The following is a 16,494-nucleotide window of genomic DNA, read 5'->3' as shown; positions in this document are numbered from 1 at the left end:
GCGGCTGCTTGCCTAGGGCACGGCGAAGAGGGCGCTCCCCGCGGCCGGGGCTGGCTCGGGGCTCGGGCTCGGGCTGCTGACCGCTGGCCCGGGGGAGGCGGGGGCGCCCCGGGCTCGGCGCCGAGGGGTCGCGCTCCCCTCTCCTGACGCCTCCGACTGCTGGTCTCCGAAGCCTGAAGAGGAGGTTTGATTCAGCAACTGTTTCCTCTTTTCCGGGTCGCCCTGACCCTCTCTGGATAGTGGGTCGATCCACGGAAAAAACCGAAGACGACGTTTGGGATTTAATTTTTCCTCTCAGTTTTTGGAATCTTTTACTTCTCACTTGGACAAGAACTCACGAGCAAAATCCCCGGTGAGATTCCCCCTCCGCGCCCCCCCCCCTGGAAGTTTGGTTCACCGTGGTATCTAAAGTCTTAATGTAAAGTTTCTATTTCTTTTTCCGATGGGTGAACCATTGAAACGCCTTTCCTTTCGGGGATCCCGGCGAGATTTGCCATTTTCCTGGCCGGCCCTGGCTGCTCTCAGTCCCGGGCGACACTCGCCCAGGGGGTGCAAACACGGTTTCTTTCCCTCCCGACTTGGGACAAGGGCTTCCTCTAGGAGGGCTCTGCCACCAACTGCTCTTGCAAACTGTGTCATTGGGTCCTCTGGTCTTCGAGCAGTTTTGAAAGGATGCTATTAACGTGGCTGTAATGTAGTTACAAAAAGGAGGAAAAAAATCTGCGTTCCCTATGGAAGCCATTATCCTTGAGAATATTTAGAAAAAAGAAAAACCTTTCTTGGTATTATATATCGACCGTGGTGCAAACCGATCGTAATTTTTGGAAAAGATGTATTTTACTTATTTCTCTGGATGGATTCGCTCATTTTATTACTTTATCCCAAAGGATCTAATGGAATTTTTGAACCTGATATGCAACTCTCTTGAATTTGTTTCGGAGTTGTACACATCTTGGTTGGGGTGGAGTGTTGGTTTGGGAATGAAAAGATCCAGGGAGTCTGGGAAGGAAGGCGACGATTGTGTACGGCTTTACTAGAGGGGTATGGGAAATTGTTTTGGAATCTTTCTTTAAATCCTGATTTCTTGTCCTCTTTTTATGTAGTCTCCCTCCCCCCCCCCCTTTAGTTTCTAATTACCATTGAGAGAGAACTAATTTGATTGGGATCTGGATTAGTTCAGTGCCTGCTTCACCTGGTCAGCTCTCTACAGATAAAAGTCTCCCCCCACCTCTTTTTTTTTTTTTTTTTTTTTTTTTTTTTTTGCTATCGCTGCCATCAAGGGGAGGCTTGCTGATTGTAGTCCTGTGGGGAGAAACAGTGGTGTGGCCCATCCACCAGGAACTGAAACCAGCATCACCTCCTTTTGCCTAGGCCTCGGACAGTTGTAACGTGATTAACGTTGGTCATGACATGGAACCACTTGCCCGAGAGCAGAGGGGTCTCAGACTGATGAAGAGGAACCAGATTTGTCAGCCTTTAACTTACACATATCTTAAATCTTCTTTCTCTGAAAGAAAGCTTGAGTTTGAGGATGAGTTCTCATCTCTGCTCATATCATTATTCTTTAGTGTTGCAATCTGGTTCCTAAGGAGGAAGAGGAAGGCAGCCCTGGAGTGGTTTCTTTACAGTAATTTCAACAGAAGAGTGAGAGATGGAACCCGAAGAAGAAAGGATTCGTTACAGCCAGAGATTGGTTAGTATTTTATCCTCTTTTTTTTTTTTTTTCCAATTTTGAAGCACAATAACTATTTTGTTTCTATTTGTGAACCTACTATCATTAAAACTTTTCAGGTGGCTTTCCTGTGTACCAGAGGAAAGAAGGTATATTCATTTGGTTTTTAGGCCAAGCAGTTAGAGCCTTAATACTACTCATCCTGTTTGGAAATGGACTTGTATATGTAGTCTTAATTTCTATACAAACTATTGTAAATCAAAGGATTTTGTGGATTACAGCGTGACAAGGATTACTAATTTTGCAATACTGATACGTAATCTGATTAAGTTAGATTCGAATGTAAATCTTAGGGGTGAAACTGAGGAAGGATAGTTCTATATCATTTTGTAGATTATGGTGTGTCAGGATTTGTGGCTTTGAGCTGGGGAGTAGAACTATGGATTTTTATTTTTATTTTTTAACGCACAAGTAATACTGATAGGTTTAGAGGGTTGGTGGGGACTGAGTGAAAATGTGGAATACCAAAAGTTCTGTGTTTTGTATTTTTGGGAGGGAAATATGAGATGCATCTTGTTGAAAGAAATTTTTACTTAGTAATGATTTGGAGGGAATTTCCTTGTGTGTGCATATGAATGCTTGCTGCTTTAAGACCTACTTTCAGGGTTTCCCTATTGGAGTTTAAGAATTTGATTTTGGTATTTCCTAGTGAAAGAGAACTTTATTAATATTCTCACCATATATTTCAGAAATTTGAATTTGTGTCTGTAGAGTAAGGTTTGGGGAAAAGCAAAGAATTGTCTGTACTGTGTGAATTTTGGTAAACTGAAAGACCTAGAAGATTACTGAAGGAATTTGTGGTGGTCTTCTTTAGGTCTGCATTTTAGACTGAATTTGGGGGGGGTGGGGAAGAGTGATTCTATAATCTATTTTCTGATGATCTCCACTCTTTTTGAGAAAAGGCTACTTTTTCTTTTTTTAAACGTGACTCTTACAAAGGTGTGGAGTGCATTGGCAAGTATATCTAGCAGGCGTATGTTCTGGCAAGTCTTACTTCAGAGATTTGCCTCTTGTCTCCCAATTCGTGTATTGAGAATACATTTCTTTAGCTTTTAGAAATAAACTACGTGTATCAGTAGTGAAATTTTGTGTGCTAAGGATTGGTTTTTGTTTTGACATTTCTTAAGCTTTGGGAACGTAGAAGAAAGGATGCTGCAAAATTCTCTTCCCAGGTGATTATTCCCAGCTCTATATGGGGAATTCATTTGTATCATGTCAGGCCTGTAAGAATTGTTGAGCTGTTACATAAATACCTGAGGGATCTTGGATCTTGGGATCCAGTCTTTCAAAGGAAGAGCCTTTTCTTCAGCTAGCAAAAGTTCTTCACATTTTTTAACATTTTTAAGATAGGGAGGTAGCAGTGAGGAGATCCAAGGAATCTTGACTTTTGTCCTGGCAAGTTTTTTGTTTTTTTTTTTTTTTAAATCATAAAGTGCTACCTGTTGCACACATTAACCCTTTCCTTATCTAGCATATTTTTTCTTTTGGTTCATGTGCTGTTGTAGCAGTGTTGTATAAGAGGGTACATCAGGTATTTTGGGGGCTCTTATTTAGAATTTTGGGTGATAATTCTGAAGTTTAGAGTGACTGATGTCTGTTTTCCTTTTTTTTTTTTTTTTAAGTTTTTTTAAATGTTCATGTATTTTAGAGAGAGCTCGCACACACACGGGAGGGGCAGAGAGAGAGGGAGACGCAGAATCCGAAGCAGGCTCCAGGCTCCAGGCTCCTCACTGTCCGCACAGAGCTCTGCGGCGCAAGGCTCAGACTCACTAACTGTGAGATCATGACCTGAGCTGAAGTCGGATGCTTAACCAGCTGAGCCACCCAGGCGTCCCATGTATTTTCCTTTCTAAGATTACATGACCAAATTATATCTGAAGTGTAAATCCCTTCTATACCATAATTTTTGATGTGAGAGCATGTTGGCAGCTTATTTGAGTGACAAGTTTGCCTACCAAACTTCATGTCTCTCCCTCTCTCTCTCTCTCTCTCTCTCTTTCTGGTGAGTGCTCCTGTTGATCCAACATTGATTAAGTTAGATCTTACTTGAGGAATTTTAAGACTATAAAGGCTGATTTTTATAGTAGTTAACTATTTTTTAACACCTTGTCCTTAGGCTAAAGTGTAGAACTTATTTTTGTTTTGCAGTTGTTGGTCATAGAGGATAAAGTTTGAAAGAGACAAATGACAGGTTTACTTATTTGGCTTAGTGATTCAAATTTGCATGGTCTCGTATAATATATATTTGTCAGATTGAATGGAATTATCTAGTACGTTGATTATAGTGTTTTTAAATGTTACTTCCATGTTGTTTTAGGGGACAAAACCTAAATAGGCATCCCTCTGTGATATACCTTCAAAGTAGCCTCTTGAGAGAGAGAACAGAATACCAGTATTAAAAGCCTGAGTCTAGACTCATTTTGGAATGACTTTTTTGTATTTTGGACCTTTTACCTATCTTTAAGAAAAAAAAGTTGTATTTTTATTAGTAAGAATACTGTTAATAGTAATGATCTAACAATAGATCATATCAGTGCTTTTTGCTGATGATATAGCTATTTCTCAAGTGCATAGGCTGAATTTGGCAAGTTTTGATTATGTTTGTATCCTCTTTGTCATTTTTTTTTTTTTTCAACGTTTATTTATTTTTGGGACAGAGAGAGAGAGAGAGAGCATGAACGGGGGAGGGGCAGAGAGAGAGGGAGACACAGAATCGGAAACAGGCTCCAGGCTCTGAGCCATCAGCCCAGAGCCTGACGCGGGGCTCGAACTCACGGACCGCGAGATCGTGACCTGGCTGAAGTCGGACGCTCAACCGACTGCGCCACCCAGGCGCCCCCTCTTTGTCATTTTTTAAAGTCAGAAACAGCTCGTTTAAAAAAAATGGCATGCCTTTTGCCAATCTGTTTACTATTACATGTGGAAGAGAAATTGTACCTTTGAAGATGGTGTGTATGTAGTACATTTGGGATATTTGCTCTACTTTACTTTCTGGAGCGAGAATGCTTGTTTTGCAGAGTAGGAAATGACAAGGGTGGGCGAACAATGTTTGATTATTCCTAAGCAAGACATTGTTTTGTTTTGTTTTTTAATGAGAAGATCAGTAGTTTTGTGTATAGATTCCTAGAACAAAGCCAGATAGATCTCTAAGGCAAATTGATCCACTTGAAAGGGTAGTCCAGTGAGAGGGATAGAAGCTTCAGTGTTGGCGATGGGTGGGTATTTGGTTGTCCTGAGGTAAAGAGGATTTATTTCTGTGTTTCTGGTAAATTTAGATGGAGAACCTTATTGAGAAATATTGACAAGTACTGAAGATGGAACTTTTTTTTTCCCATTTGATTTCACGAGCCAAAGTGTTGGAGCAGTTTTGGATGTTTGTTACTGTCCATGTGTATTTAAGTATTTATTTGTAGAGAATGTTCAGTATAATATCTTACAGTTTCTTAATCTAAAATGTTAAGTTAAATCCTTAGCAATTATAATGATCTTTCAGGTTTCTAAAATCATACCAATCCAGAGCAATCCTTATTATTGCATAGAAAATCAAGGGCAAAATAATGTGCATTTAAATGCTTAAGATTTCTATGCTATGTAGTATCACTTTAACATGGGACTTTTTCCACTTTTATTGGAAGAGATGGCCCTTGTTAAATATTTTAATACACTGGATTATGATATGTGCCTTCAACGTGTATAATATTTTGTACACATTGTTACATTTAGTATGGAAAAAATTCATTAGCTTCTGCCAAAGGCAATTGTAGAAACAAACGGACACCTAAATCATTGTAAAAGAAAGTGAAGACAGTATACTTCCTGGTAAAAGAAATTATGTAACCTGAATATTTTTCCTCCTGAATTCGCCTAAGTCTAGTGGTGTTATCTGAAGAAGGAGTTGTCGATTTACTTGAGAATTCAGTTTGCTTGTCAATCTTGATGATGACATTAAGAGATATTCTAAAGGATGTTCTTATACTATTGGATGTTCAGTACTGTTAATGTTCCCAACATACGGTTTTCTTCGAAACAGCTAAATCATTTATCTTTTGTAAGAAACTCGGGGCACTGGAGCCCTAGTGATATTCTCACCATTCTTTGGGTTACCCTTAAAAATTGTCTTCCCAGATTCAGCCGCAGTTACCAGATCATCCCTTTTGCAAACAGTCCTACTCTGAATGAGTGGTCTTTCTGACCACACTAAGGTCTATTCTGACCAAGAATGGACTAGGCAAAATAAAATCCTAGTTTTAAGCCATTTTTTTTTCCTAGCATGAAAGTATCATACTGTTAACAACTGGAAAAAAATTAAGACGATCTAAATTGTTGAATTTGCTTACTTATAATTATTTCATTAGACTTAACCTTCAACTGTGTTGGTGGAGGAGTACATTGTTCCGAGTGTTGCAGCCTCCTTACTGATGATGTAGGAAAAACTTGTTGCCCATTTTTTGGGTGATTCAAAATGCAAATAATGAGGGAGCTAATTCTTTATTCTTATGCATCAGTCTTCCACAGTAAGCTATATTTTAGGGACACATAATGAGGACTGTATTTAAGCCCTATCACTTTCTCTTGTTTTATTTTGCTGAGCACTAATCAGTACCATACTTGTTTGTTTGTGCATCTCTCTCCTTTGGAGTATATGCTCCTTGAGAGTTGAGACTTTCTTTTTGTTTATGGTATATACTGGATGCTTCAAATAGTGCCTTACACATAGAAAGTGCTCAATAAGTAGCCTCAAAAAAAAGAGAAAGTACTCCATCTACAACACAGAAAGGGCTCAATAAGTATTTGTTGATGTTGTTGAAAGCCCTGATAAATACTTTTCTTTGCTACCAATTTCTTGAGTGCTAGGAATAAGCCACTGGAATGGAGGAGAATTTGGTGACTGGGGATGAGCCAAATACCTGGGTATGTCTTGCAGTGTACATAGAACCAGAAGCTACTTTTGAGAGAGAGAATGAGTGGTAGAGGGATAGAGAGAATCCCAAGCAGGCTCCACGCTGAGCATGGACGTGAGGCTCAATCTCACAACCATGAGATCATGACCTAAGCTGATATCAAGAGTGAGATGCTTAATCAACTGAGCCACCCAGGCGCCTCGAACCAGAAGCTTTAAGCTATGACGATATATATACAGATATAATATATATACATATACGTATATATGTATATATATGTAATATCTGTATATATATTGTTATGCTTAGCACACATCCCAGATGAACATATTTACATATTTATAGTGTTTGGGCCATTACCAATGAAAAAATGTTAACTTTAAAAGCTCATTCTGAATTTTAAGTTCTCCTACCTCTAATCCTGTCCTAAATCTTCTATTTCAAGGTTTTAGCTGGCTTTTAGATAACCTTAAAGTTGCAAAGTTGCAAGTGATGGTGTTTGTGTTATTCTCAAGTTTTGGTTTTGATCATTAAGCCAAAGAATTGATATATTTACTGTATACCATACAGAGAGACATGGCATTATTTTATGTCCTGCAAAATTTTTCTTCTTGGGGGCGCCTGGGTGGGTCAGTCAGTTAAGCATCCAACTCTTGATTTTGGCTCAAGTCACGATCTCATGGATCATGAGATCAAGCCCCATGTCAGGCTCTGTGCATGGAGCCTGCTTGTGATTCTCTCTCTCCCTCTGCCCCTCCCCTGCTTGCTCGCTCTCTCTCTCAAAATAAATAAACGTTAAAAAAAGTCTTTTTTTTCTTCTTGGGAAGTGGACATCCTTGACTGTAGTTTTCATTAATTTGCTCTGTGTAATCTCATTTTTGGAATAATCCTATATTGTTGCTTTGTGCTTTTATGTCAACAAATGTTAGAATTCAGTAAGCATTTATGAGCCACATACTAGGCTGAGTTCTTTCATATACATTACCTTATTTAATTCTCAAAACTGCCTATAAGGTAGATGGTATAGTTTTAAACTTTTTTTTTTTTTTTTTAATGGAAATGGAACCTTTAGCCTGTGACTTGGCCAAGATCACAAAGTTGGTGAGGAATGGAACCAGACCTTGAACCCCATGTTTCTTGTGTCACACCTTGTCATCTTTCTAGCAGTGTTATCTCATACAGAAAACAAATGATAGCCACTCCTGTTGTAGAAAGTTGCAGACTAAGTACTTTCTCGTTTTTTGAAACTGCTTTTAAAATTTCTTCCCTCACAGATCCTAACATCCTAAATGAGATAGCTACAAATATTTGACAGTCAGTGTTTTATCATGTTTAGAAAAAGTTGGCACATTCTTTTTGTGAACTTTGAGCTTATTGCACTTGATCTATTAAAACAGCAGTATTTGTGCAGTTTGTGTGTATGTCAAGCCTTTTATTTATGCATGTCACTCATATCATTGTTTTCTGTTTTAAATTTTAGGTTCTTGGGGGTTTTCTCTATCTGTGAGTACTTGGTAAAAACTTAAACCATAAAGATAGAAGGCAGCAGATAGTGACCAAGCGAGTGGTTTTGGCAGATACAGTGGTGAAGGCCTCCTTCAGGTAGGTAGAGAGGAGGAGGGAAGAGGGTGGCCTTACAGGAGGTAAAGACAGCATAAGCTTTACTATGGAGTGGGACACTTCTTAGGCCTATCCTGAGGATGCTCATTAGATTCATAGGACTAAAGTAGATTTGTTTTGGGAGGCACTGTTCATAATGTTGGGAACATACTTTAAACAATTATGAAGGCCAGGTATGGACCATAGAGAGCCATTGGAAGTTGTGGTTTGTTTTTTTTTTTCAGTTTTTTTTTTTTTTTTTCCAACGTTTATTTATTTTTGGGACAGAGAGAGACAGAGCATGGACGGGGGAGGGGCAGAGAGAGAGGGAGACACCGAATCGGAAACAGGCTCCAGGCTCTGAGCCATCAGCCCAGAGCCTGATGCGGGGCTCGAACTCACGGGCCGCGAGATCGTGACCTGGTTGAAGTCGGACGCTTAACCGACTGCGCCACCCAGGCGCCCCAGTTGTGGTTTGTTTTTAATCAAATAGCAATTTGATCAAAGTGGTGTTTTAGGAGTAATATTTTTGCAGTTTCAGGTCTGGGATGTGTCCAAAAGAATATTGAAATAAGTTATCTCTTTTTTTTTTTTTTCAACGTTTATTTATTTTTGGGACAGAGAGAGACAGAGCATGAACGGGGGAGGGGCAGAGAGAGAGGGAGACACAGAATCGGAAACAGGCTCCAGGCTCTGAGCCATCAGCCCAGAGCCTGACGCGGGGCTCGAACTCATGGACCGCGAGATCGTGACCTGGCTGAAGTCGGACGCTTAACCGACTGCGCCACCCAGGTGCCCCGAAATAAGTTATCTCTTAAGGTGATAGGTATCTGAGCTCTAGGGCAGTGGTTCTCCAAGTGTGGTTCCCTCACCAGCAGCATCAGCATTATCTGGGTATCTGGGAACATGTTAGAAATGCAAATTTGGGGGACCCTGCTCTGTATTTACTGTATTAGAAACCCTGTGTTGGGGCCCAGCAATTTGTGCTTTAACAGGCCAGGTGATTCTGATACATGCAGAAGTTTGAGAACCACTGTTCTGGGGAATAGTTAATAGAAACAGAAAGGGAGGAAAAATGAAGGACTCACAAAACTTGGTGACTGATGGCTAGCAGCATGTTATGATGGAAAAAAGTGCTTGATTGGGGATCACAAGTGCTGAGTTTCAGTATCATCTTAATCACCAGCTGTTTCAACAAGAGAACTGACCTGTCATAGAGGGAATTGTACTTAGGGATTTCTGAGAATTTGGGAGGCGAATGAAGAATTAAGGTGGACCCTGGGATTAAGTCTGGGTTATTAGGAAGATCAGGAAGGAGTTTTAAATTTTTTAAATTTTTTTTTATGTTTATTCATTTTTGAAAGACAGAGAGAGACAGAGCACAAGCAGGGGTGGGGTGGTAAGAAAGGGGGACACAGAATCTAAAGCAGGCTCCAGGCTCTGAGCTGTCAGCACCAGGGCCCGACGTGGGGCTTGAACTCATGAACTGCGAGATCATGACCTGAGCCGAAGTCGGACGCTCAACCGACTGAGCCACCCAGGCGCCCCTTTAAATTTTTTTTAATGTGTATTTATTTTTGAGACAGAGAGAGACAGAGCATGAGTGGGGGAGGGTCAGAGAGAGAGGGAGACACAGAATCTGAAGCGGGCTCCAGGCTCTGAGCTGTCAGCACAGAGCCAGACATGGGGCTCGAACTCACAGACCGTGAGATCTTGACCTGAGCCGAAGTCGGAAGCTCAACCGACTGAGCCACCCAGGTGCCCCAAAGGAAGGAGTTTTGAAAGGGAGAGGAGAGAATATTGGGTAGATGTTTTAGAAAATTGGAACAGATTACTTAAAGCAAGGGTTCTCGACTGGGTGTGAGTTTGCCTCTTTGGGATAGTTGGCAATATCAGGAGACATTTTTTTTTAATGTTTATTTATTTTTGAGAGAGAGAGACAGAGTGTGGGCAGGGGAGGGTCAGAGAGAGAGGGGGACACAGAATCTGAAGCAGGCTCTAGGCTCCGAGGAGGTGTCAGCACAGAGCCTGACATGGGGCTTGAACCCATGAACTGTGAGATCATGACCTGAGCTGAAGTTGGATGCTTAACCAACTGAGCCACCCAGGTGCCCCTGGAGACATTTTTGATTGTCAGATTAGGGAAGTACTACTGGTATTCTAGTGAGTAGAGGCCAAGGATGCTGTTAAAATATCCTAAACGCACAGCTCAACCCCCCACAGAGGAGGATTATCTAGTCCAGAATGTCAACAGTGTGAGATTGAAAACCCTGATTTAAAGAGAAATATCCAGTAGATAGGTTCTATGTTTCCATCCTGATTTTCTGCTGTTAATCTTAAGAGTTTTAAGTCTAACACAGAACATTTCAAAAGCCTTCTCAAACTGCGTTTCCCTAGGGCTTTGCCCAAAGTAAGTATGAAGGGTTTTGTTGTCAATTGTCAAAAACTAAATGGTTATGGAAAATCCTCAACCCAGGTGCCAGTTTAATACTCCTTTTAATTTATCTTGAAATCAGCTTATTTGGATAACCAAAGTAAGTAAGTATGCACTGTCTTGAGATCAATAATTTACAACAAGAAATTTCCTTTTGATATTCTCTTTGAAGGATAGAAAAATGAGATAAAAGCTGTGGTATTGATGTGAGCAAATATTGAAATATAATGAATTGCCCTGTAGCTCAATACCCTATGACCATTCTTAAGAAACAACTTCATGAGCTGGTTGTGGCCCTCAGTGTGAATTCAGGGTAGCCCCAACCTTAATCTATCTCTTTATATCCATGGATCATGGAAGCTAGGAACTCTTTCCGGTCAGGGCGGTAATCTGGCCAACACACCCTTGTTTCTGACAGTGACTTCAAGAGACTGTAGATTCATAAATACAGTGATCACTGTGTAGTACTTTCATAGTTTCCAAAGTACTTCTCTGTTTCTTGTGTCTTTTGATCATCTTTATCTTCTGATCATCATAATCCAGGGGGAGGGGGTTGCCAGAACTTGAGGATGGTGCTACCATGTTGCACAATTCCCAAAGGTGCCATTCAGATATCTGAATCTATCTGAAAGGTGCCCTTGGAGTTGTGTGGTGAACAAACAAAAATGGTGAGCCTTTTTGAGTGGATAAGATAAAGGAAAAGTCACCCTGTGTATTTAAAACAAGGTAGGAAAAAGTCCGATCTGATGGATAATAGTACACATTAATTGAGTGCATACTGTGTGCTTGGTGCTGCACTTTACACATATAACTGACTTAATTCTCAGCAACCCTTTGAGATAGGTTCTGTGATTCCCATTTTCTGGTTTGGAAACTGAGGCAAGTACAATTAAGTAACTTGTCTGAGGTTAGGTTATCCAGCCAACAAGAGTAAGAGTCAGGATCCAAAGTGGGCAGTCTGGCTACCAAGCCTTCTAAACTGTACTGCCTCTTTTTCTACTTTGTTGAAGGACAGTTTGTATACGTTTTGTTGCTGAACTTTGGGTGTTCCCCAGGTAATCTTTTCTCATTCAGGAGATTCATTCGCATAAATGTTTGTTCAGTGCTTTCACTGTGCCAGCTACTTGGGCCTTACTTTTTAGAACTTCCAAATACTGTGCTTTCAAATAGTGCTGATTGCTTTGAAGAAATTAAGAAGTTGATGAAATACAGTTGAGCCTGGGACAACATGGGGGCTAGGGGCAGTGACCCTCTGCACAGTTGAAAATCCATGTGTAACTAGTGACTCCCCAAACACTTTAAGTCGTAATAGCCTATTTTGACTGGAAGCCTTCCTGCAACATAGTCAATTAACATAAGTTTTGTATGTTATATATATGTTGTATTCTCTTTTTAAGTGTTTGAGAGACAGTGTGCACACACATGCATGTGAATATGAGCAGGAGTGGGGGCAGAGAGAGAGAATCCCAAGCAGACTCCATGCTACCAGTGCAGACCCTGATGCAGGGCTCGATCCCACGAACTGTGAGCTCATGACCTAAGCTGAAATTAAGACGCTCAACCAGCTGAACCAACCACCCAGGCACCCCTGTTGTATTCTTATGATAAAGTAAGTTAGAGAAAATGTAAAGAAAATCATAAGGAAGAGAAAATACATCTACAATACTGTGCTATGTTGATCAGAAAAAATCTGCATGTAGGTGAACCCATGCAGTTCAAACCCATGTCGTTCAAGGGTCATCTGTACTTATTAGGGTAAGGATTGCTCCTTGAGATTAGATGATCACGAAAGGCTCCCTGAGAAGATGGCATTTTGTGACTGAGACCTGAAGGATGTGTGGAGTCATTCTTGTGAAGTTCAAGGGCTTAGGGGACCAAATCTGTGTCAAAAGAGCTCTGGGTAGAGGGACCAGCTAATGTAAAATCCTGTGGTATGAATGAGAAAATATTATAACTTTGTGTCAGACACCAAACAAAGACACTGGGATACAGTGATGAGCAAGACAGGCATGGTCCTTTTGTCATGAAGCTTACAGTCCGGTGGGGAAGTCAGTAATTAAATATTTCTGCTAGTAATGTCAATTATAGTTATGCAAAGGACTACAAAGGTAAATATAGGATGCAGTGAGAATATATAATAAGGTGACCTAATCTAAACTTCAGGAGTGGGAGGAGGCATCAGAGAACACTTTTCCTGAGAAAGCCTTTAAAACTGAGACCTGGGGGCTCCTGGATGGCTCAGTTGGGCATAAGCGCCCGACTTCAGTTCAGGTCATGATCTTGCGGTTCATGTGTTGGGCTCTCCACTGTCAGCATGGAACCGGCTTTGGATCCTTGGTCTCCCTCTTTCTCTGCCCCTACCTCCCCCCACCGCCCAAAAGTAAGTAAACTTAAAAAGTAAAACTGAGACCAGAAGGGTAAGAGGTAACCAGTCAAAAAGGAAGTCATTAGCATATGCAGAAACCCTGAGATTGGAAGGAATCTGATGTGTTTGAAGAAGAACCTACCAACCAAGCAAGACCAAAAAGGCTAGTGTAGTGCAAAGAAGTAGATGGAGGAGAGAGTTAAAATCTTGACAAGATAGTCAGGGGTCAGGTCAAGTAAGGCTTTATCTTGAAGATGGTGGGAAGGCAGAAGTTTATCAGAGGACTAATATGGGTGGACTGATAAACAGCTGCAGGATAGGGAAGGGATCAGGGAGGGAGGGAGAATGGATTTGATGACGCCAAGTAGGAGGCTACTACAGTGATTGAGGTAAGACGGCAATATAGTTGCGAATGTGGGCAGTGGAATTCGGGAGGTTATGGAATATTTAGAAAATAGAATCATAGGACTTTGGTTCCTTGGATACATGGGAGGGTGGGTTTAAGGGGGTACATGTAAACATGCCTCTCAAGGTTTTCTCATGTGAATGGCTTGTGGTGTAGTCCTTTTATCAAGATAGGGCACACTGAAGGAAGGGCAGGGCTGGAGATAGAAGGGAAGAACATGAGCTCAGTTTTGAGTAAGTTTGGATAGATTGAATGTGAGATACCTATGAGACATCTGGTAGAACTGTGGAGTAGGTAACTGGTTCTGGCCACAGGAAGGGTTTGTTGTGTCTCGTTGGCATAGGTATGGTCAATGAAGTTGGGTAGACGTGGAGTAAGCTTACAAAGGTATTGCGGGGGGTAGGGGTGTGCAGAAAAGTATGAGGAAAATCAAGAGAGACTGGTATCTTGGAAGACAGGAAACTGTGGTACTGTTTATCAAGCACCGTGTTAAGCATTAGTGTATTTTTACTCACTTAATGCTCATAACTATGAAGAAGGTGCTTTTATTTCAGTTTTATAGGTCAGGAAAATGACAGAAGAAGGGGCTGCATAAACAACATTTCATACTGAGAATGTAAAAAAACAGGAGGGCAGTGGTCAGGTGAGGTGGATGCTACCCAGAGGCTGAGATTTTCATTGGATTTGGCAACATAGAGGTTAATGGTGACTAAACAGGGGTTTCAGTGGCATTTGGGAGCAGAACACATCAGATAAATGTTACATTAAACATCATGAAAGAGGAGACATTTAGAGACATTGGCTGTGAAGAGAGAAGGGGAGCAGGTTGTAGCTACAAGTTAAAGTGTAGGATCCAGAGAAGGCTCTCTTAGGTTTTTGTGTGTTATATTTTAAGATGGAAGAGACCACTGCTTTTTTTTTTTTTAATGGTGTTATCAACTATTAATCCTTTGTCTTTTATCCTTCATGTTTAATCAGTAGCTAAGACCCGATGAATTACTAGTATTCATTGTTAGATAGTTCCCACTGCCATTTAAATTAAAAAAAAATTTTTTTTTTAAAATTTGTTTTAATGTTTATTTATTTTTGAGACAATGTGAGAGACAGAGTGCAAGCAGCAGAGGGACAGACAGAGGGAGACACAGAATCTGAGGCAGGCTCCAGGCTCCAGGCTCCAGGCTCCAGGCTCCAAGCTCCAAGCCATCAGCACAGAGCCCAACGCGGGGCCTGAACTCACGAACCGTGAGATCATGACCTGAGCCGAAGTCAGACGCTTAACCGACTGAGCCACTCAGGAACCCCTAAATTAAAAAAATTTTAATTTTATTTACTATTTATTTTTTAAGTAGACTTCACGCCCAATGTAGAGCTTGAATTCTGACTCTAAGGTTAAGAGTCAGATGCTCTACTGACTGAGCCAGCCAGCCAGCCAGGTGTCCCTCCGTCATTTCTTAATGTTTATGCTCCAAGGTTCTGATCGTGTTGTTCCTATTCTCTGTAGCTTTCCCATTCTGTAGTCACTGGTGGTATGGGAGGGACACTAGGCTTTGGTTCATGTGACCTGGCTTTGAATTTCAGCTTATTAAACTTACCTTTTTTTAACTTCATTTCTTTATCATTATTTTTATTTTTTATTAAGTAAACTCTACCCCCCATGTGAGGCTTGAACTCAGTGATCCTATGATCAAGAATTGTATGCTCTACGACTGAGCCAGCCAAGCACCCCTGGGAACTTTAATTTTTCATGTGTGGAATTAGTGAAAATAAAACTTACTTTTTGGAAATTGTTTATAAGTGCTTGGTTAACTTAAGCGTTTGCCATTGTAGGCACAAACTCCTTAGCCTGATATTCAGGCCCTAATTGACTATAGTCTTACTAGCTACTCTTAACTTATATATGTTCCAGCCAAACCAAGCTACCTTCTTGTTTTTTTCCCACACACTTGTGCTATTTTGTCTCCTTGTCTCTACCCTAGTTCTCATTTTTTTTTTTTTTAAGGTAAAGTTTATCCTTTTTCTCTTTCTTTCTGTCTTTCTTTCCTTCTTTCTAGAATCCTAAGCAGGCTCCATGCTCAGCATGGAACCCAATGCGGGACTCAGTCTCGACCCTGAAATCACGCCTGAGTTGAAATCAGGAATCAGATACTTAACCGATGGAGCCACCCAGGTGCCCCTTTAGTTCTCATCTTCTAAAGCTCATTTGTGATACTGCTTCCTTAGTCCTATGTGTAGAAGGAAACCTCTTTCTCGAATCCTCATAATTTTTTCCGTATCTCTCATGATGTCTAACTGTGTACAAGATAGACATTTTTTTATGTTTACTTACTTTTGAGAGAGAGACAGAGACAGCACAAGTTGGAGAGGGGCAGAGAGAGAGGGAGACATAGAATCTGAAGCAGGCTCTAGGTTCCGAGCTGTCAGCACAGAGCCCAACGCGGGGCTCGAACCCACAAACTGTGAGATGATGACCTGAGCTGAAGTTGGTTGCTCAACCAACTGAGCCACCCAGGCGCCCCCAAGGTAGAAAATTTAATTATGTCTATATTGTATGCTCCATGAGGACAGGGCATGGTTTCCCTGGCATATACATAGCATAGTACTGTTTACATCATTAAGACTCATATTGCTGGTTGGTTAACTTTTTATGAAGACAAAGCATAATGTAATAAAATTAATCTATTCCATTCTGTGGTTGAGTGCTCACAGTTATGAGGAGGGTGATGTTTAGAACAGAATCAAAGAGAAGGGAGACAAGGAACAAGAATTTGCCATGTCTGATTGCTTCACTTGTTATGGTCACTGGATAGAGAAAGAAGGAACACACTACTCATTTCTTAAGACCATCTGGTTACCCTTGCTCTTATACTGTGTTCACCAGGCTATTTTCATAATTAGTAAAGTTCCCCTGTTTGTTGATATTGGGAAATGGGTTTCCTAGATAATGGGCATGAGTATTCATAGTCATTGCCAGGCAGTGTGAAGAAGCTAATTGACAGTCTTTTTGTCTTGTAGAGTTGAGTAGTAGCCTACCAATATCCCTCCTTTGAACTTTGAAAG

The 16,494-nt window shown here is 40.9% G+C and overlaps 1 protein-coding gene across 2 annotated transcripts in view; it reads left to right on the top strand.

Annotated features, from left to right (window-relative positions):
* Positions 1 to 212: 212 nt before the first annotated feature.
* The window catches only part of KDM2A (lysine demethylase 2A), a 116,150-nt gene continuing 99,868 nt past the window's right edge, over positions 213 to 16,494 (top strand). Inside the window, exons 1-2 of one of the 2 annotated variants that reach the window (XM_086676792.1) lie at positions 213 to 352; positions 1,569 to 1,693. In XM_086676792.1, the coding sequence (XP_086532918.1) occupies positions 1,652 to 1,693 (42 nt within the window). In that variant the 5' untranslated portion in view covers positions 213 to 352; positions 1,569 to 1,651. Of the gene's footprint in view, positions 353 to 1,568; positions 1,694 to 8,113; positions 8,236 to 16,494 lie in introns of those variants that run through there. The other variant, XM_086676795.1, reaches the window with a different exon arrangement.

Source organism: Puma concolor, chromosome D1, assembly GCF_028749965.1.
Source record: "Puma concolor isolate L17-30 chromosome D1, mPumCon1.1.hap2, whole genome shotgun sequence".
Lineage (NCBI taxonomy): Eukaryota > Metazoa > Chordata > Mammalia > Carnivora > Felidae > Puma > Puma concolor.
The sequence above is the reverse complement of the archived record's forward strand: the minus strand, read 5'-3'. Positions and strand labels throughout refer to the sequence as shown.